The following is a 23,477-nucleotide window of genomic DNA, read 5'->3' on the forward strand; positions in this document are numbered from 1 at the left end:
ATGAAAAAAATACTTTCGACGCTCTTAATGGAATTCACCTCACAAAATTAACGCAATTTACCCCCCATTATTTGAATTAAGGCAACTCCCATAGAAAAAAATATTATAAAACGCTAGGCAGTTTAACAATGTGTGTCAACAGTAAAAGTAGTACGATTATCGATAACCCACTAAAGAACGCTATTCACATAATTATAAATAAACTTATAGTTTAAAAAAACTAAAAAACAAGCTTTTATACTTGAATGAAACAAAAATTTAAAAAATGAAATTTAAGTTTTTTTTCCAACAGCCAAATAATGTACCCCAACTCTGTAAACTAAAAACGTGGGGTGCTTGATATTTGTCGTAAATTTTCTATCAGTAATAACAACATTATTTGTAATGAACTTAAAATTAGGAATGGAGTACTTCAGGGGCGCAAATATGTAGGATTCGCAAGTGAAGCGCGCGGAAATTTAAGGCGGGGGGGGGGGGGGAAGAATTTTGCACGTGGTGTAAACCGACACGTCATATCTGGATACTGTTCTTGTATGTTATGAACAACCCATATTTTTGCCTACATGCATAAATAAGAAGAAAACTTTAAAATATAGAGAATGTTTTCCATCAGACAGAGTTTTGACATCAAACATAGTTTTCACATCAAACCCGTTTCACAGTCACGCTTTTGCAAGTGAAGGCAGGCTCCCCTTAGTGAGGGGTTTCTTAATTCTAGGGCGGCCCCCCTGGCCAACTGCCTTCCCCCCCCCCCCCTCCCCGGGATCTACGCCCAGGGGTGCTTGATATCATCTGTCTTAAATTTCATATCACTAATTTTAGGATATAGTAATTATGAAAATGAAAGAAGAGAGCAGCCCACGCTTTTAGTTATACAGAGCTGTGCTGCATTATGTGGCTGTAAGACAAAAAAATTATATTGAAATGTTATTTTTTTAATTTTTAGTTTACTCAACAATAAAAGCAGGGTTTTTAGTTTTTTTAATTTATAAGTTTATTTTAGTCTTTTTATTCTCAAAATAAAATAAAAATATTAATTATGAGTAAATGAAACAAATTAAAAAATATCAAATATGAGTGATGAAAGTATTAATTTGTTACACTGAACTTAAAATTATCCATTAACGTTCACATAATCTAGTCATTTCAGCTAATGCTTCAAAATTACATGGAACCTTTCTTGTTATCTTATAGCAATCAAGTTCTTATACTTGGAGATCATCCAGTGACTTTACGCGACTAAGAGCTACATAAGCCTGTCAGACAGCAAAGAGACGCAATCCCAAATAAACAACTGCATAATCTACAGTGCAGCCTTGCGTTTTATGCACGGTGGATGCCCAACTCAGTGTTAATGGCAACATTCGCCTTTGAGCAGTACCGTAGCTGTATTTAGATGGAAACTGAATAGCTATTGGTTAAATTATATGTACACCATCTGTGCCGAAATCAACACGGAATGATGGAATGCCCGTATCATACATTCGATCACCCCGGAAGAGTGGCCAGATAATTTCAGATATAGTACCCGTATTGCCATTAACGAACCCTGGGCACATTTTCCATCATAACTCAACCTCGGAAACACTCTAAATAGAAAATAATATAGTTTTAAGTTTTCAAAATTTAGGTGCATTACGCCCCCCCCCCCTTTTTTTCCCCGTGCACAATTTCAACCATAACCCAACATTTTGGATCGGAAACACTCCAAATCGAAACCACACTGAGTTTTAAAATTTTTGAAATTTTGGGTCTTTAACCACCCCCTACCCCCTTTCTTTTAGGGTAACAGTCGACTCCGGGTAAATTCCCACCATGCCCCGACCTCATGAATACACATAAAACCTGGTTATTACACATATCTCGAAATTAATGTTTTTTTTTTTTTACCCTCTGACCCCTCAGTCCCCCTTAAAACTAAGATATTAAGTTATCAAAACAATGTATTGTCAGAGGTTCTTTATATGTATGCAAAATTTTAACACATTCGGACTTCAAAAAAGTGGGTAAAAATTGAATGGAAAGATCTTATTACATGGTCCATTCAAACATACATACAGGTGAAGCTAATAAAAGCGTGGCAAAAACGTTTTCATTATAAGGCGTTTTCAAACGCACTGCTTGGTAAAAAATAAAATATTATTAAACATTGCTCTGATGGACCTCATTTCAGTGACTTTAACAAAATGCATTAAAATTCTTTCCCTTTTACTTCAGAACTTTAATTTCTGTGTAAAAAAAAAAAAAGGTCTCGTGATTCAGTAGGCGCGTTGACAGTGTTCGTTATTCGCTTCCTCGCCGACTGCTACGCACGCCAACATCGGACAAGTGAAAAATTGCTCCGGATTAGTGAAAGCCTTCTCAGAAAAGTGGAAAGCGCTCCACTTTATTCACTTAAGAACTACACAGTGTCTGAATGATTCAGCTTCACTGATTTAGCCGTGGGTTTCTACATGCCCTATTTTTGCTACTAAGCAATTTACAAAAAAAAAAAATATTAGCTTCCACAAAAGTAAGATTTGTTTTGCTTTAATTTGTGAACATGTGTAGATTTAGATTTTATTTAAGTCGTCGTATTAGAATATATTTATTTTCATCAGTGTATTACTTCAAATTAAGTGATATTTATTTGCATTTTCATGCATGTATAATAAAGTCAAAGTTATGTGATTTTTTATAAAGTGGTTTTTGTAACAAAAATACAGTACGTGGCATAAAATTAGTCAAGCTATATTTTGTGTTACATTCCTTATATAACAAAGTGTTCTGGTATAAATTATATAAAAGTTATAATAAAAACCTGAGACATTTTAGTGCCAGCAAAGGTTTTTGTTGTTAATATTAAATAATTTTCTATGTTCTTTTGTAGGTTTTCAGCAAACGTATACCATACATTGTAAAATTATTGGTTGTCTCCACAAACTATTTGCACATCGACTCCTGGCCAGATCGGGGATTTTTCCAAATGCAAATCCTCCCACCCGAGATATCAGAACTTGGCGTAGTGTCGAACTTTCCACCGCAACGCCGCGACAGGCATTGACGAACCACAGCAGAGACCACTTGCAAAGGTCACCCTCCCATTGCGTTTCTCATCCCACCGCTGCGACATCGTCTGAGCGTCACAAAGCGCAGCATTTGGACAAAGACTGTTTTTCTCTAATATATTTTTAGTCCTAGGTAATAACAATTCAGAGTTCTGATGTGTTATATCTTAGAACTCGGTATAAGGCATTTGCTGGGTGTAATTCCATTATTGCAACGGAAGTCGATTTCCAATGATCATCACAAGAATCTTTGAGAGTGGTCACCTTTTCACCTCCAGGGAACATCTTGGAGGTGTTTCCTACCCGAGGACTATCGTGTTGGGGAGACAGGAAGAAGATGGAACCAGGGTCACCTGCTTCCTGCTTGGCGAGGCCACGGAATGGCCGGTAAACACTCGAGGTTTTCTAGAAGTTCCACCCGGAGGACGGTTTATTATTTAGAATCCCCGAAACGTCACCGTCCGAAAGCGTAGCCCGGCCTGAGCGGGCCTTTGAAGTCCCTCCTGGCCGTCGACGAGAATCATTACCCGGCGCGGGAAAACAGGAAAACCCTCCGCGGTCATGGCGCCCGACGATGGAGACCTGGAGGTTTCTGGTGATATTCCGCTCTGTTCCGGTGTCTGGCGAACTGCCGGGTCCCCGCCATCTGCCCGACACCAAGGATGGGCATCAGGGTGTTTGCGTTGGGTCGGCGTCAAGAACAGTTTCCTCTTTTATATTTATCAAGACCTAGCCCAAACGGACAAAAAAAATGAAACGAAGTCTGGACGGTTTTAGCAAGTTCGCGAGTAAAAAAAAAGAAGAAAACCGTCCACTTCACTATTAGAAATCACGGTAAATATACGGACTTTTCAACGAAGAATATCCATGAAACAAACCAGGAGTTCTTTGCATTCACAGCAACGGAATTTTCGTGTATACTAAGTGTACTGCTACTTCTGAGTTACATGTTTTCTTTTTAGTAAACATGATCATGGAAGGAAGTGATAGTTTTTTTTTGTGTGAACTTATCGATATTTTGAAGGTTTAACTAACACTCCACGCAGATGGTTCTAAAGTAGGTTAACTCAACAGGCTACACGTAAAGTTGAGACGGTATCCGTATATTTGAAAAGAGCACTTGATATTTTTCAACTAGTGTCTTTCGTAAATTTAAGATAAAAAGTTTTACTAGTATTTTTAACTGTGGACTGCACAATAATATTTTATTATCAATTTAATGACATATTTCAAACTGTGGTTACCAAATCTCCCTGCAATGTAACTCGGAAGAAAAGGTCACGAAAATAATGACTTCATGACATACATGCAAGATTTATTAGTCCACTTGAAATCCCGATAATTGTTTTTGATTAATTAAAATTAACTGGGAAATTTCTTGTTGAGCAAAACCAAACTAAAAAAAACAGTTGTTTTAAGCCAATTTTCAACATTTACTTCATATAGATTCTACCAAATATTGTGTAGTGGTAGCAAAATATTTTTTTTTATAAAAAACTTTTCAGTTAAAAGCAAGAATTTTCTGACACTAATAACAGTAAGCCACTTAGTGGACAGTGCGAAATTATTATGTTGTCAACACAAAATATTTTATAGAAAAAATAATAGTACAGTAAAAATCTTTATTACGATAGTGATAATTTTTTTTAAAGAGTATTAAATGTCTGACACGTATAAACTAGACACTTAAATTGGAGTTATGAAAAAAAGCAACCCGGCAGGCATATTTTTTTTCAATTTGGTTTAAGCAGGCTGAAAAATATAATAAATTAGAAATAACTTTTGCCATTTATGTCCGTTCACTGGAAAGTATTTTACTAGTGTAAAACTGTTTTATGTTTTACTCCCTCAGCTGAAAAGCATCGAAGCATTGGTAAGTAGAACTGTAACTATAAAAGTATGTTATTTTTGTCTTATGGTTTTGTCCATTACCTTGAAGTGACGGAACTTCTAAGATAGTAGTGGGCTACGTACGACTCGGTAAACTAACTTAGTGTTCATAAGCCGTAGTCATTCCGCTGAACCAGTTGCCCTTCTGGATCAGAGGTCTAAATTATAAAAATAAATAAATTAAAAAAATATTTATTGCGGCCTAGCATTTTTAAAGTAATAATCAAAATGTTTGCTGTTCATTTCATTAATAGGTTTAACTTTTCCAGATAATGGATATTGAATACAAATACTATAATTTCTCCTTTTTTGACTTAAATTACGAGCAAACACAACTCTTGCGATCTAGTAGTCTATTGGAAATGTCCTTGGTCAGTATTATTTAGTTTAATTACTTGTTAAAAATATTTACTACACTTGCAGTTACACAACTTGTGATATAGCGCTTGCCGTGAAATCATTTTTTTTTTTTTAATTTTAGTACATACCCTTAAAGATTTTAGGGGTACTTGTTCTGTATACTAACATCATCTTGGGGTGCTTTTTTTCCCCACCTATTAGGGCGTAGGGTGTGGTTTACATGTACTAGTAAAAAAAATAGAAGGGGAGAAACAAATTCAATAACAACGATACAATTTAAAAAAAAAAAACACAAGTTGGCTCACGTGAACTGCTTGCCAGTTAAAGGCTCCGCCTCACATACTGTGTGCAGAGCTTCAGGAAAAACAACGCGATTTCAAAACTACTCAAGATATCCGAGTGGGGTCTGCTTACGACAAGCATTTAAGAGTTCGCTTAGGGCCGAAAAAGTACTTTTGATTTGGAATTAAGTTTTTAAAATGTATTTTTATGAAGAGTTAAAATGGCTGAAACGCGTGTTTTCAGGGTAAGTTTTAGGCGTTTAAACAACCGGTATAGATTCTTGAAAGTACTTAAAGGGACTTGTATTACACATGTATCTTCATTTCTCCGCCATATAATGTTACGGTCACCGCTCAAATTTCACAGTTATCCTGTGACGACGAGAAGACTACGCGCCTGATCAGAACCTTGCGCTTAGAGGCGACACAGCGCTACAAGCACCGGCGAGCGTCGCGCTTATCATCCCGCCTAATACTAATTTCGAGTTATGGGTAATAACCAGGCTTGTTGTGTATCCATGAGGTCGGGGCATGGTGGGAATTTGCCCCGGCGTCGAATTTTACCCTAAAACTAGGAAGGATAAAGACCCGTGTGTGGTAGAAAATGTGCCCGGCCGTAATGCCACTAAATTTTGGAAATTTTAAAAGTATATTCTTTTCGATTTAGAGTGTTTTCGAGGTCGGGTTATGGTGGAAAATGTACCCGGGGCTCGTTAATGGCAACATAGGCTTTTCAGCAGTACCATAGCTGTATTTCGCTGGAAACTGAATGGCTATTCGTTTAATTATATATACACCATATGTGCCTAAATCAACATGGACTGATGGAATGCCCGTATCATACACTTGATCACACCGGAAGAGTGGCCAGATAGTTTCAGACATAGTAACCATATTGCCATTAACGAGCCCCGGGCACACATACACTCCTGACAAGGCAAGACAAGTCTTCAAGGGGTTTCCCCCCCTTTTCTTTGATAACCCAGCGCTCTTAGCCGTGGGGCCCTACCGCCCTGGGGCCCCCATGGGCTTGGATGCTGATACGCCGCATACGCAACCGGGAAGAGCGTTAGAGCTTTTGGCTATGCAAAGAGACTGAGGCTACCCATCCCAGCTTATGCACCACCTCCGGCCGCCTACTCCACTCAGCTCACCAGCAAGTTGGATGCTCCCAAAGCCCTCTGGAGTCATCACTTCTGGCGCCTACCCCAGTCTCCCGCTCTCACACTGGGACCCCTCAATCACCCAGCGAACCCGCGGTCCGGTGGAGGCCTACCCAACCTCTCCCAGCTGTCCAGGCTGGTAACCGGAGCTGTCCTCGTCGCTCACAACGTCAGCACGTCAAAGGGCTACATGCACTCCTGACAGTGGCAAGTGGAGTCCGGCTCACCTCCGTCGCGCCGGCGGCCTCTCGCGGCGACACGTGCGCCGCTACTGACGCTCGCACGTCGCGGGCGCCGCGGGACACAGCAGGTGAGTGAGGAGCCTGGCAGGGAGGGAGGCATCCCCTGGCGCGACGCCCGCCGTCCAGGTGTATTTCTAGCCGGCCAGCGGCGCGTTCCGGCCCGACCCCCGCGGGACACCGCGTCGAGGTCACCGCGGTCGATGGATCGACGCGCCGTTGAAGAGTCGATGCGTCGATATTTTATTCCAGAATTTCTGTTCGACGATATACGTCGAGTTCGTGAACTGCTGTCGGGACCGACATGTCGAACCTTCGTCGGTACGTGAGAAATTTCGACGATCATTCTCGACTCCCGGTCGATCGCGCAGACTATGCGTCGCCTTCGATGCACATCCTTTGATGCGATACGAATCGATTATATGAATACCTCTTCGATGGTGGAATATGAACCATATTTATTTATAAAAAAAATATGCTTATTGTTCTGATTGGGCTTCACATCTCGTCAACAGCGAAGTTGTTAAAGAATGGTTGCAAAAGGGGGGGGGGGGGGAGTAGTCATAACCTCCGGTAAGGAAGCACGATGGTCGGACTAGAACTCGAACTCGATTCCTCCAGATTGCTGTCTCTTAATACCCCGTCTAGTCAGAGGTGTATTTGCTAGTCGGGCGGGATGATAAGTGCGACGCTCGCTGATGCTTCTAGCGCTGTATCGCCTCTAAGAGCAAGGCTGCGGACTGGCGCGCAGTCTTCTCGTCGTGCTTAGGGCAACTATGATATTTGAGCTGTGACCGTAACATTATATGGCGTAGAAATGAAGATAATGGTGTAATGCAAGTTTCTCGATTTCTTTCAAGAATATAACAGGATGTTTCATGCCTAACAATTGTTATTAAAACAAACGTTCTAGCCATTGCGGAAACAAGACTATCGGCGTATGTATTCATAAATGATTTTTCGTAAAAAGACACTCTGATACCTTGAGAAATTATCAAATCGCGAGTTTTTTTCTGAAGCTCTGCTCACCGTATGTATGCCCTCGCTATGTTACGAAGAAGGACAAACACGCACAGACTTACGTCGCAATGTGTTTCGACAGGACCCTCCAAGATCACAGAGGACTAACCGACTCCGCACAGACTTGTGGCTCATAAACTGAGTCACGCAAAGGGGTTGAGACGAGACGGAACTAGCGCCTTTCAGCGAGTGAGATCGACAGCAGATGTTCCAAACCACTTGATTACCGACACGGGTCCAGTAGAGGCAGTGATTTTTCGCGGAATCAGACTGCAATACGGTATTTATGCATCAGTAATTTCTGATTTGTGATTTGCTGCGTTTTGCAGAAACCATTGCCTTATTTAGCTAAGCCATTTAGACCTCGTTTGCTTCCGCACAGAAACGCTGTGACGTAATACACAGTTTGTCTCGAAATCTTTCCGCGGAAAATCACTGACCCTACCCACCAGCGACCGCCACATGTTACAATAATGTTTGTAGACAACCCTCGGAACCACGAAGATCAAACAACGGTATCCCTAAGCGTATGGTCGTATGGTTGAGTGGTCAGCCTCCCACCGAAGGACGATGTTTCGATTCCCGGCAGGAAAACAAGGATTTTTTTCGCCAGTGGGAAAAATGGTGGACTTTGCCGCGTGACAATTGGAAAATGGGGGGGGGGGGGGCACTGGCGAAAAAAATTCCTGCCGGGAATCGAAACATCGCCCTTCGGTGGTACTCGCGTCTTCCCCGCAAATACATTCATTCGCTGCTCCATCCAGCCGCTTGATCGCTCGCCCTTCTCTTATTACTTCAGTGTCGACGAGACGGTTATTAATTCAGCTTTCCATATATTCATTCCATTCATTCTCCAGATGAGGCGACGCTAAATATCATACGTGACAAAACAGTGTCCTTGAAAAGACTCCTTCCCAAAAATAACTTTTTTTTGACGTGACAACGTCTAATATACAGATGAACGCCCGTTGCACGCACGAAAAAGTGTCCCGTTACGCACATTGTCCCGTTACACTGTGTCCCGTTACGCTCATAGTTGCGTTACGCTGTCGGCGAGTGCAGTAATATTAGGTTATCTTACAATTGACTAAAAAAATATGGTGATTCATATAATTGATGATAGATATTTGATTACAGTTTATTTAAATCAAAAATTGTTCATAATTATATTTAAACTTTATAGATAAAAGCCAGTTTTTATAATTAATTACAAGTCATCTACACGTGAACTGTTTCGTCGACTGTTTATAAAGTAAAGTGAAAAGTTAATGTGGTTTTCATTGCTTATTACAATAATTTCGGCAATAAAGGTTAATTATTCTTGCATTTTAAAAATCTGATTACTAGTACAATTTCAAGTATTTATTCTTTTATTATTCAAATACAAATGATTCAATTTTATTCATAAATGTATGCAATCATTTCATCAATGTTTTGTTATGACGTTGTCACGTTAAACTATCGTCCGTAAACCGACTTTACAGACAACAATTTTTTTGTAAAATGTTTGGATGATAACTAAATACTAAAACGATACAAAACTAAATAAAAAAATATTTTTGAAAAACTCCGTTCCCCCGGAGAAACACCCGGAATGGCCACCGCATGGGGTGCCCAAGAAAAGAAACGGGCTCCCCATTTGGAAGCCACCTGGAAGGTTTTTTTCTGTTCCACCCACCGTTTCTTTGGTAGCCTGGCTTGTTACAAGGGATTGTATTCCTACCAGAGAAAATGCCACCATTTTGTCTGGGCAATCCGCCTTGGAGGAGCCGGGGCGCGAACCCGGGTCCTACAAGTCACAAGGCAGGCGCTCTACCCCAGAACCAGAGTGGTAGAGCGGGTACTTGCAGTCTTCTTAACACTGACATGATGTTATTCCACGAGTTTACTGTAGTTTCGTGTGCCTTTAACACGTGCAGTACGTGCAGTAACATCTAACCTCGGTAACGAACAAATTTATGTTTTCTTATGTTGTTCGTTCAGCATGAATTATGTAGTTTCATAACAGTGAAATATAATTTGTATAACTAGTCTGGCAATGTATTAGTTGATTTCCTGCAAACAAACTTACAGTCCCGCTGTACAGAAATTATATAGAAATATAGACTAGTAAAAACATGTCGATGGTAAAGTTATTTTGAAATAAATGTTAGATATTAAAAGAGTGTGTTTAGTTAAAATATGTGTGTGCTTATAAGAATGAAATTATTGAATAAACATTTTATTTATTTGGTTTTAAAGCCACAGAAAAGTTAATCTTGTTATTTCCCTTTTGGCTTTTTTTTTTTTGTTTTGTTTTACCGTTCTTAATATGCGCATTTAATACTGGAAAGCTATTCAAACAAGGGTTTACAAATAACTTTTAAATATTGTAGGTACTGGGGCAACACAAAATATAAATTGTAACACTATTTTGTAGTGATACAGTTATTTTCATGTAAATGTAAAATTAACAAATATCTAAGTTTATATGAATATTTCTGTTCCATTTACAAATAACATTTACGTTGCACAACGGCAAACATAATAACCCGACGATTAAACTTAACAGATAAAAATAAATAAAAAACGGATATACAGAGACGCACAGGTGAACCCAGCGACGACAGAACAGACGAACACTGTAAGCCAAAGTTGAGCGACAAAAAATATATTTTGAAAACCTCAACGATGGTAGCACAGAATAACACAGTATGTTTTTCCCAAGACAACAGTTGCGACGTTTCGGGAGAGAGATCTATTCCCTTCTTAAGGCACAAACAGGCTGAGGTTTCTCATGACATACAGTTTAATGAGTAATAGTGTGTGTCCGAAACTACATCCTGAATTAATTTACCTATTATTTAAAATGTTGTTTGTCGGTTGAAATTTTATTACAATTACAATTACGTTACAATTGACTAAAAAATTATGGTGATTCATATAATTGAAGATAGATATTTGATTACAGTTTATTTTTTTCCACTCATTTCCTCAAAATCCCATAAAAAAAGCTGATATAAAAATTGCTGGAACCCCCCCCCCCCCCAAATTATATACATTATGATATTATATTAAAATATTATATTAAATAACATTAAAATAATGCCACAGAAGAGTCCGGTTCATTGTTATAACAGTTATGTGTGTTGTAACAGTTATATTATATTTGAATGAATCTTTCAATGGGGAAGATTGATTTTAAAACTTATTTGGACATGCGCCATTACTGGTTTGCACCGTACGTCATATATAGAAAACTGTGCCGTTTTTACATTTAACATTTGACTTGGGCTGATTTTGACTTGCCTGTGTGTTTTTTTTTTGTATTCATCTCTATTTTTGACGGTTCTTCGGATTTAATTTATGACATGTATACAGTGAAACTGAGCAATGACGTACGACAAGAAAATTGGTTTTCTGTATAGTCGGTTTACGGACGATAGTTTAACGTGACGTCATACAAAACATTGATGAAATGATTGCATGCTATTATGAATAAAATTGAATCATTTTTATTTTAATAATAAAATAATAAATACATGAAATTATACTAGTAATCAGATTTTTAAAATGCAAGAATAATTAACCTTTATTGCTGAAATTGTTATTGTAATAAGCAATGAAAACCACATTAACTTTTCACTTTACTTTATAAACAGTCGACAAAACAGTTCACTTGTAGATGACTTGTAATTAATTTTAAAAACTGGCGTTTAGCTATAAAGTTTAAATATAATTATAAACAAGTTTTCATATAAATAAACTGTAATCAAATATCTATCATCAATTATATGAATCACCATAATGTTTTAGTCAATTGTAACATAACCTATTATTACTGCACTCGCCGACAGCGTAACGGAACAATGAGCGTAACGGGACACGGCGTAGTGCGTAACGGGACACAGCGTAACGGAAAAATGTGCATAACGGGACACTTTTTCGTGCGTGCAGCCGGCGTTCATCGATTTATTATATGGTGTCACGTCAAAATAATTTTTATAATACATTTATATTGACAGTCTGGGATTGTTTTTGATACAAAGTTCTGGTTCCTGCAAGTATATATTTCTCAGTGAGAGATATATTTAGTATGCATTAAAAATGTAACGGCATATAATTTTTAATAAGTGAGTTCTAACATGTAAGTTCGCGATCAGTACTCAAGGAACTGTAAATCATCCATTATCTGAGTCACGGAAGTTGTCTAAAACTTCATTTTACAATACACCTCGATGTTTCTACATTCTGAAATTAGGTCTTTGAGTTCATTCAGTGGACTTGTTTACAAAAGTATGTGAAAAATAAAGGTGTGAAACACAATAATTTCCAAGAAATAACTTGTCAATAGTGACAGAATTCGCGGTGATTGTAGAACTTTATTCAATTAAACATTGTCCAGACGCTGTGTGTTCAACCTTACGCACACTCTCTACTATTCACAATAAAAATGTTGTTATGCTCCAACTTCAAAGACGTATACCAGTCTTGGGAAGCATTATAGACCATAAGTCGTATAGATGTTTTCAACTTTTTTGTGGTGATGAACCTGCAGCCGAAGAGTGTTGGTCGAATTCAGACACATCCTGCATATGTGCTTTCTTTTAGCCCCCGTGGCTTCAGTGGTCGTCCGCGGAGTGTGTATCAATTAAGGAAGGCCAATTATAGAATGGGCAATATGGATGTCTGGCGAAGGAGAAAAGAGCAAACGAGGTCAAAACAATTCCAACCTACAGTTCGACCAAGATGTGCAGACCCACACTCCTTGGATTTTTGAAGTTATGCTTCTTTAGGCGCGTTATAAAAAATATATGATGAGAATGAATTTTTACGATGTGCGCGCAACATGCAACAAAAATTTACAAAATGAAAAAATGGCTACATAAAAATAAAACATAGTGATTTATATTGAATACGGGCTCATATAACTAATAACATTTATTTATTGTGAATATTAGTGACATAATTGTGTTTATAAAATTTTCAAGTGTATTTACATGAGTGAGGTTATGTTCCCGTATGTATAATTTATTTGCATTATAAATTATTATATTTTTATTTAATAAATTATTAAAATTAAAAAATTAGAATAAACATTTAGCATATTTATTATTTTTGCCATTTCGATTATTTTACTCAATAAAATAATTTTACACACGTGTTTTAAATTAATATTAAATATTGAGTAGGGGCTATGTACTTTTTTTTAAATTTAATTAAAATTATACTTTACCAACCGTATTATATCAATTCAGCAATTTGACCTATTTTATTTCTATTAATTGTTTGAATGCAAATTTAAAGTACTTTTTATACCACCAATAAGTTTAATTTCTAACGCGCTTACATAAGTGCTCGCACCCATTTTTTTATTTTTAATTTTGACGTGAGTTATCTAGTCCATGTTCTTTGTCACATATGAGTTTACGTTTTTGTAATAAAGTGTGCAATTTCCTCCGAGTGTAAGGCTTACAGTGTAATAAAGTTTTGGTAAAAATTCTAAACCTGTACTGGAAGTTATAAAACTACACCGTAAAAATCATAATATAACAAATACGAAAGTTTTGTAATTTTATATTGTGGTGTTGTTTTCAAAAAATTAGTATACCGTTAATGTCATTTAACACAAGCGTTTATAAAATTAAAATAAAACACATTGTACTACAGGCTTCGGTAAAATACACAAATTAACATCTATTATTACAATAAATAACGTTTCATATGTGGATGTATAGATGAACTTACACATACAGCAAAGGATTAAATTAACCAGTGTTATGATTTCTGTCAGTATGCTGTACTTCCCGAAGAAATCTGAACGCTCATACCCGCGATTTATTCCCTTTCAAATGACTGCCGTATGCAACGGAAGCCATTGCCTTATTTGGCCGGGCCGCTATGGAACGCGTTTGCTTCCCCACAGAATGGTAGTGGTTGTTTGGACAGAAACAAAACTCAACCATTCATGAAAACACATACCATCCTTCAGTATTTTCACATTCTACTAGTCTCGAAATATTTTTCACGAAAAAAAAAAAAAAAAAAAAAATCACGCCCCTATGTATAACACGCAGCAGTTCTGCTTCGGCATGAAGAAACGGGTTTTTGGGAAAGGGGGGTGGGAGGTTAAGGTGGTCAGGAAGCCGTATCATAATTTCTCCTTTGCATATATGTGGCAGACGATTATCTTCCACATGTTCACAGTCAGCGCTCAATTATTCCTACCGCAGCGTACCATAATTGTGGTACGTCATGCCTCAATTATTTGGCGTACCGAGAAAGCGACGCTTGCTGCAGGGACCTGCAGGGATCCTATTCTTGACGCTTTCGGAATAATTCCGGAAAACTGGAATCCCGAAAGTGATTTGCTAAACCGTATTCTTGAACATTCGCTAGCGTAATTTTGCATCGGATTGACGTTACAAACTGTCGGAACTATTCCGCCACCTCCTTTGCTGGCGGAACCGCTATTCCGCTAGAGATTTGAGAGTTTTTTGTTCTTAAGAACTTCGATTTGTTGAATAGTGAGGTTCCATTTTGGTTCTGAAATACTTCAAAATCGTTTGGATGGTTGGTTAGTTTAGGTTAACTACATTTTAATTTTGTAAAATAATGCGGATTCTTTGGTTATAATAGGTTAGCTACATTTAAAACCAGCAAAATCTTAATCACCTCGTTATATTGTGTGATGTATGTTCAGATAAAATTATGCAAGGTGATACTGTAAAATTCGTGTGTTCGTGAGAAATAGCTTTTAAATGAACTACAATTTAATAAACTTATATTTGATTCTGTGATTAGCAATGTTAAACAGTTTCCTAAATAACGACGAAAGTTATATTTGTAATTATTCGTTAGCTTCTTAACATTTGACCTACATTGAAATTATGAAAACTTTCGCTGTGTAGGAATTTGAGATGTATTTGTTAATTGTGTTTTGTGACAAGTATATACTATTACACCGTTTCTTTGTAACGTATTCAGTTTTCCACACTAATATTGCAAAAAATGCGTTATGTTTTAATTAGACAGAATTATAGTGGTAGACTTATATATGCTATGCATATTAATTAAAAAAAGTATACCTATCCCAGGATTGAAATGCATTTTAAATTGACTCAATTACAATTTATTGTGAAAATGAAGGTTATATTTTTTACCCCTCATAAGTCATAAGTAGGGACCCGGGAAATTCGCGACTCGCGAATTCGCGAAAAATGTTAAAACCATTCAAAATGTTGTTAAAAATATTAAATCCATTATAAAAATGATTTAGAATGTTTTTAGAATCAATAAATACTCGCGAATTTGTTAAAATTCGGTAGTACCCACGAATTTCTGTATGTATTCAAGATTATACGCGAATTTTTCGGATCCATGACAAAAAAAAAGTTTGTGCGAGCGCGAGACGGTTGTTTACTACTTATCCGTCAACAATAGCAGGTTGCAATAGCCGGGTGGGTGGAAGGGGGGAAGGCAGCTGCTGAAGATGAACAGTGAGTGTGTGACAGTGTTAAAGGGGAGCAGACATAGTGCCAGCTGGGTCCAGTCAGGTTTGAATAGTCGTAGGGTGGACACATATTCGTAACGTTCGTTTATATATGCGGATATGCCGCCCAAAATAAACATTGACGAAAGAGTGAAACAGTTTCCCCAAGATGGAATGGTTAAATCTCAAAATATTATAATATGCCGTTTTTGCAATAAAACAGTGGCGTGGGAAACTTCCGACGGTGTGAAGAAACACATACGAAGTAATAATCACGCTGAAGCCGTCAAGAAAGGAAAACGGCAGAAAACGATGTTTGAAGCTGTCGAAGGCGCCAAGGAAGCGAAGGTACCGTAGTGTTACACGATATAATGCTGGCATGCATTATCTTTCACCATTATTGGAAATGTATATCACAGAACCATTAACAAATCCTTTTTATTTTTTATTGTTTTATAAAAAAAAGTACGTCACTTCAGGAACACAAGTAGCTACAGTAAACTCTCGGTTATCCGGGCCCGGAATATCCGATTTTTGGGTTATCCGTGCTTGAATTTAGATTAATTAATAGTTATTCTGAAGCTGTAAAAAAATGACATCGCTCCGACGTATTTCTTCATTTGGCCCTTCAATATTTTTAACCACTCTGTTTCTGTGTCAGAAAGCTGTTTGGTCTGACCCTTTGTTCCGTTCTCCCTTTCAGATGTCACATTTGTCACTCTTTAAACCCGAGGGGGATACCCTTACTTCTACTCCCCCACCCCCCTCCTCATCTTCTTCTGTTTGTTTGTTTCACGTGTTACTTTCCGCTCGGCCCAGCAACACGGCAGGCGCCTGGCGAGTGACGTGTCTGGCTGGCATTCGGCTGGAAGAATGACTAGGGTTGGGAAAATGAGGGGTGGGGGGGGGGGGTGGAAACCTTGCCTGAATTTATGTGTGCATTGTCAGCACAATCATATCTTGCGTAGTGTTAACTTTCTCTCTTCCAAATAATGTTGTAAATGACCGTGAACGAGCAACCTACGTGAAGGAAATCTTCACGAGTACCTATATCACGACAGGTTTTCATTATGCAAACAATATCGTTTTTCTCGTGCGACACGGAACTGTAAAGATTAACTTGCCGCCGAGTTGTAGGAAAAATAAATACAAGAAACATTGGGAGGAGTGGTTGACTGCCGCGTCGCCAGCAGACGGAGAAAGACCACATGGCGAGGCAGTGCCCTATTTTTTTAAGCCGAGACACTAATTCGAGGGCGGCTCTTACCGTGAAACGAATTACCCTGTTTTTTTTTTTTTTTTACAGGATTTCAATTATCCGGGCAACGACGGGGTCAAAATTAACACGGATAATTATTGGGAGTTTACAATAAAGCTGCCAGCTACATAATTTTGCTACTCAGTGGCAAATAAACCTGCATTTCCTTTTGGTAAAGCTTATAGTTGTATATTTCTGTTAAAAAAAAATATATATACTAAGTCCATGTTTTACTTTTAGGTTACTAAAATGGACTTCATCACATCCACAGTTGAAATGATGGTATTGCAAACATACCACTTGATAAAGCAGGAAGTGGGTGAAAAAACAAATAGTTGTTGGTGGAGACCTGCCTAGCAGTGATACCTTAAGCCGAGATTACCTGCCACATTTAGCAAAATTATGAAGGACGAAGTGGTTACAGCACTGAAAGAAAAGAGGGTTGCCATAATGTCAGATGAAACTACACGTTAGGGAGAGCAATTTATGTTGTTTTGCTCTCTACAGTTGAGCCTTGTGACTCTCAACAACAGAATGTTGCTGCTGTGACTTCATTAGAAGCTGTAAATGGCAGGACATATGCTAGAGCTATTTCTGATGCCTTCCAAGATATGGAGGTTGGCTACGATCAGGTGGTGGCATTTCTAAGTGATGCAGCTTCTTACATGAAATCTTGTTTTGATGGGCTTTCCATATTGTTGCCTGATCATTTGTGCAAGTGCAGTGCTGGGCCCATAAAGTGAATCTTCTTGGAGTCCTAATGAAAAACAGTCTTTCAGAATTGAACCAAGTTGTAATATCAGTGAAGCAGATATTTTTAAATGCCAGGAAGAAACGTTATGCTTTCCAGCAGTTTTTGCAACAGGAAGGCTCTAGTGCTGGATTTTTCCCTATTCCTGTTGTAACCAGATGGAACTCCTGGTTGACAGCAGTTGAATGGCTTTCTGATAACTGGGCGATCTTGTTTGCTTTTCTGCGGTCAGAGACAGCAAGGGAGAACAATTTCAATGGTGGTTCATCTCATCTACAGACCCTTGGCGAAGAGGAACTCGGCATGCTGCATGTACAATCACTCTTTGTGAAATCAGTCAGTTCCCTCATTAAACCATTCTTGGTAAGCTTGGAAACTAATTCTAAGCCTATGGCTTCAGAAGTCTATCCAAAACTCCAGTTTGTGAGGAGGAGACTGCAAATTTTTGGTGAAGGTGTCTTCAGTGATGAAGTGAAGGAAAGTGCCAACAAGGGGGGAGCTGAATTGTTGCCCCTTGGAAGGGCAGCCCTTCAGGATTTTTCTGGCAATGGTGTGTTCGTACAGCGACTGGAAGGGCAGCCCATCAAATTTCAGAAAACATGTTTCTTTAAATGTTAAAATAATCCTGAAAACTTTCCCCTTGGAAGGGCAGCGCATCAGGATTTTTCTGACAGTAGTGTTTTTGAAAGGTTGTCTGAATTGTTGCCCCTTGGATGGGCAGCCCTTCAGGATTTTTCTGACAGTGGTTAGTTTGTAAAGCGACTGGAAGGGCAGGAGAACAAATCTAAGTCCAACCAACCTTGAACTTCTGTCTTCCTATGCATATTAGGTTCTGGAAGTTGTCATTTAAGTATACCTATTTACAAGAAATTAATTTTAAAAACACTCATTATTTACTGTTTACATGTGTGTATTCATTTTGAGTGAGCAGTGTCTTACCTAAGCTACATTATTTTATTAATTTTCTTGTTGTAAAAATGTGAATTACCTTAATGCGCATGAACACTGGTTTAAAAATTGGTTTAAATTTTTTTTTAAATTAATTTAAAATTAGATATATGTAAGCTTTTATGCAGTAAATTTAAACAGCCTTTTAAATTAATTTTGATCTTGTATACGTTGTTACTCAAGAAATTTGCATTTTACACAAGAATATTGGTAATTTTACTCAAGAATTTTTGCTTTCCTCACTCAAGAAATTTGGCAAGTGCTATTCAAGAAATTCCCGGGTCCCTACTCATAAGCTCATAAACCTAGCCTACATTCCTGCCATGCAGGCAGACACGTGTAAAAACTTTCCTTGAAAACAACACACACTAATAAAATACCACTCTAGTATTATTAAATGAACAATATTATATAAAAAGATAAATGCTTTAAGAAAACCTTTTTGACAAATTCAACGATTGTTTCCCAGAAGCCACAAATCTAAACAATTACCAATTTTCTCCTGCAATGATTGCCAACAAAAGTTATCATTTATGTAATGTCTTTTAAAGGTAAAAATAATCAGTAATTTTTACTTATTACATATCAAGTTCAATTTGAAAATAAAATATTAAAATGAAACAAAGAAATTGGTTGTGTTAGTCAAGCGAAGCTGTAGGATTACGAAAATATATTTTATTTTGAAAATATGTATAAAGGTTTGAGGAACATTGTTCTCTGGATTAATTGTTCCATGTAACATATGCAATTGTATTTTAACGTAAAACATTAATAAAGTAAGCAGTTGAAGGTGTTAGTGATGCGGAACTGTGAAATGATGTATGGATGATAAAACTTTGATATAAACTGGATACGCAATACAGAAAAATTACCTGATGTGAACCAACACATACTGCACTAAATTAATTTTTGCCTCTAGTACACACAAAAAAATTTGGTACGATTTGGAGGTAAATAAGCACAACTATGGACAAAAAAAGTGTGTTTTTTTTAAGTGGAAAGGATGTTTTTAAATACTGAAATGCATGAATGTGTAAACATTTTCGAAAAAAAAAAAAAATATGTTTTCGTAGTACTTTCCACAAGAAATAAAGTTGACATTTGCATTACAGGATATATTTTTCCTTGCGATAAAACATAATTTATTTCATAAACGGGGTTGCTTGGCTTCTGTATTGTAGCTGCAGCTACAACCCGGAAGATAAGACACTTCAGACAATGGCCCCGAAAGTCTACTCGAACGTAAATTTCAATAATTTAAATTATTACTTATGCATTCGTATGGATTTATTCCACGTCCATTAACAAGAGACAATTTTTTTAAAATCCTGTTGTAAACAGTAAAAAAAACAGAGATTAATAGAATAGAAAATATATTTCACAATACCATGAGAAACGCGCTTATTTCCTCGTTGTGATTGGCTCATCTAACCAGTGACGTCAACACTAAACGCAAAGTTTCCATACTTCCAAAGAGACTTTTCGCCAACGCGACAACGTTGTTGCCGAAACTCGCTATAGCATTTTCAAGAATAAGGCTTTTAGCTCTCTACCGGAATTGAACTATTGGGTGATTCCTCTCGAGAATATGGCCTCGGGCCGGGCGAAGGTTATCCTGGACGGACTGCTGAGGGCGGGCCACGTGGTCTCAGCTGGACGCCGATTAGACAGTGCGTCCCGAGTGTCCATGAGAGGCTGAAGAGAGGGGGAAGGGGAGGGGATAAGAAGGATGGGCAGGACCAGGGTACGACCTCCCTCATCAACAGCCCAGCAGGCCGCAGCCATCTTGGCTGTTTTCCAACTAGATAATTATTGTTGTCACGAATGTCATTTCAGTTGGAAAGATGACCATTTATTTTTTTTACGTCTTACGGCCATGCGTAGAAGTCTTTGTAACCATTTTAAAGGGCCTAAATTTGCATCATTCCCAGTGAAACCACTAATTTGACGATAGGCAGTAATCTAATCTGACTGAAATATGTAACACCTCACTGGTTAGCCAGCGGTTGCAAATGTGTTAAATGGATCCTGAATACTTGAATGTGAAAGAGAGAGAGAGAGAGAGGAAGGGAAGGAAAGAAAACGATCAGAATATTTACCCGCGGAAGATGGTTTCGCGATCCGTCGCTAACTGGACGGCCAACAAAATGATGACTCCCTGTCCTCTTCCTCCTCCCGCATAAGTTCGCCGGCTTCATACTTATGTTTACACCGTTAAAGAACAGCACTTTCCCTCTTTTACAATATCTTGTATTTCCTTCTCTGAAATTTAAATGCAAATTTTATCGAAAAATAGGGCCTACGCCATAAACTTTAAAACTTTATATATATATATATAACAAATATTTTTGATAAATTTTTGTGGCATTTTTATGGGGTTAAAGAGGCTGAGATAGGAACCGAAAGATACCAACAGTTTTCATGCAATAACAATATTGTTATTGTTTAACATTGACAATTTGCTTTCGTTTTGCTTTCGTTTCGCATAGTATAAGAGATTTGAAAGAAGAGGTTATAAAAATAGTGTCTTGTGGCAGTTTTACAGTGTTATTACAGTTGTTTTCCTTCCCGAAAATGAATTAAATAATAAACAACCACAGAGAAAACAATTTGTAGCAGCCATGCACCAATGACTTGAGGCATTTCAATAAATTATTATGTACCATGGGCGGCTATCCGCAGCCTAGGATTCCCCCCCCCCCCCCCCCCGAGTGGCTGCCACGTCACGACAAACTCGCCATGGCTGCGATGATACAGTCAATTCACGACACTCATGTCACAGACTGTGTTGTCAGCACAAGCAACTTATAATTTAATGAAATATTATAAAAAATAGTTAATATAATTAACGGCGAGAACAAAAAAATACGAAAGAAAAACTACGTCACCCTTCTTATTTCTGAACCAAGAAATACAAGCTATACATTAAAAAAAATTATGTTAAAGCACATAAAAACTGTCACAAACAAATACATAAAATTAATTTCTAGGGGCTTATTCCCTGCCAAGTAAACAAATCATCAGAATAACTTGAAAAGCATGAAATAAAATAAATTATAATTTTAAAGCGTATAGCAAACACAGAAAACTTTCTTGAAAGAAATAAAAATATGCTATTTACATGATATCTGCAAACCTAAAATTGGTATTTTACGGTCATGAATATTTTAAATAACGCTAACCTAACTAACCTTTCAATTAAGTTACGATAACGTAACATAACCTAACTTGCCCTCACGGACAAACATAAATAACTATTATTTATTTAACCTGACATTTCACGTTGGTAAACTTTGGGACTCTTCGGGTTGTGTTTGTGGTTTTCATCCTTGTGAACTATCCATTCTGGGAATTTATCAACCTGCAGAAATTTCGTTTGGCCTAAGAGCTGTTGAAAGCAAAGTAGCGTGTTTCAGGTGCCAGCGCTCTCTCGCGGAAGAGACACGCGTGGTCGCCAAGAAGACAGCTGATGTTCTCTCACTGGCTTGAGCAGAAGGGCCGCGGTGACGGAGCAGTCGGAGCACTCACTTCCCGCCAGCTGGGTCCGGGATCGCTGCCCGGCTGGAAGAAGGGGAAACACGGCGGATGTCGCGTGATCGTGAGCCGAGCGTTTGTCATTTTTTTCTTCTCTCGAGACACTCGAATTCCTTTACCGTTGCATCCAGGCATTTCTCCTTTCATCGTATCATCGTCTCGAAAATACTGCGGCTGAGACTTTCCACTTACGTCTATAATTCTGGTCGGTTCTATGTGTCACAGCGTTTCGTAACGATAAAGGAAATCGACATGCTAAAAACATGCAAAACGGCGAGTCATAGCTCTGTAATTTCAAAGTTTTTTTATCTACAAAAACAATGTATCAAGCACTTTAAGTTAGAGTTATGTAATCGTGAGTTGTGAAGTCCGCTCCAAAGCAATATTTTTTTTTTTGCAAAACAAACAACCGTCTCCATTCAGTATCAGCTGATGAATTTCCATGAAAATTTTTGTGCCTGCGATTTATCTGCTTCAATTACTTCGACGTGTGATGGTCACATCTAAAACGTTCCGAAGGGAAAAATCCTTCCCGGAATACTTACTAAGCTAACTACGGGCCTTCATGGTGCCATAAGTACTTACTTAAAGTGCCTATGTTTAACTGAGCACTTAGAAGATACGCGCTAACTCGTTACTCAACATGTCTGTTTGCAGTCTCTCATGCGCTTTAAACAAGTTAGCGCAACTCCATCGAGCACAAGTGACCGCAGCTTGAGCCTTGCCCCTGATATACGTTTAAAGATGTACGTCACCTAAAAGAAAACATCATTGGTTCCTTTCACTATGCTGGCGTAGTTGATTACCGAGCACAACCAGTGCAAGCAATTAGGCAATTAATGCATTCTCTAAGTTTGTAATTCATATTTTGTATATTTAAATTGATCTTTTTTGAGTATGAAATGCGAATATAAAATTATATAATTATTTAAAAACAGTTTAAATGCAAGAATTGAGTTATTTAGCTGTGTTTACGTTTATTTGAGGGTGAAATAAGTCTGTTTCCAGTATGGCGGGATTTTTCTATGGAGTCGGTGGGTGTCTAATCTGATGTTAAAGTTAATCTGGTTAGCAGTTAGTTAGCAAAAGAAGCTGTGTAAGGTATAACGGCTATTACCAGGCGTCTACTCGATAGCTTGGAAGTAACTAGCTATGAAAAAACGTTAAAATTCCATCATGTAGTGAGTTCTTTTTTCATAAATATGTTAGTAACACATCAGCAAGTATTTAATATTAAGCTACATTGCAAAAAAAAGTATTTGCCAACCGGATGGAAAAAAAGGTGTGAAGGATAGTTCTGATTTTGACACAATGGTTGCACACACGCCTCCGTGCCTCCATGGTTTTCCACAATTTCCTTTTTTCACGTGTGTCCTTCTTAATGCTAATTGATCAAGCGTACATGTCACGTTTTTGTAAGCACAAGATTTTGGCCAAAAATATTTCTTTACTGCACTCTACTTCTAAACAGAAGCGTACGCATAATTTCGTTTCAGAGCGGAGGGAGGGGGGCAT

At 37.9% G+C, this 23,477-nt stretch overlaps 2 protein-coding genes across 2 annotated transcripts in view; one reads left to right on the forward strand and one right to left on the reverse strand.

Annotated features, from left to right (window-relative positions):
• Positions 1-23,477, reverse strand: part of LOC134533088 (cGMP-dependent protein kinase, isozyme 1) — a 145,261-nt gene that overhangs the window by 89,403 nt on the left and 32,381 nt on the right. The window lies entirely within an intron of this gene.
• The window catches only part of LOC134533429 (basic proline-rich protein-like), a 71,384-nt gene continuing 67,923 nt past the window's right edge, over positions 20,017-23,477 (forward strand). The window contains exon 1 of the mRNA XM_063370951.1: positions 20,017-20,098. Coding sequence (XP_063227021.1) covers positions 20,017-20,098 — 82 coding nt within the window. The remainder of the gene's footprint in view (positions 20,099-23,477) is intronic.

This window comes from Bacillus rossius, chromosome 6 (assembly GCF_032445375.1).
Source record: "Bacillus rossius redtenbacheri isolate Brsri chromosome 6, Brsri_v3, whole genome shotgun sequence".
Taxonomy (NCBI): domain Eukaryota; kingdom Metazoa; phylum Arthropoda; class Insecta; order Phasmatodea; family Bacillidae; genus Bacillus; species Bacillus rossius.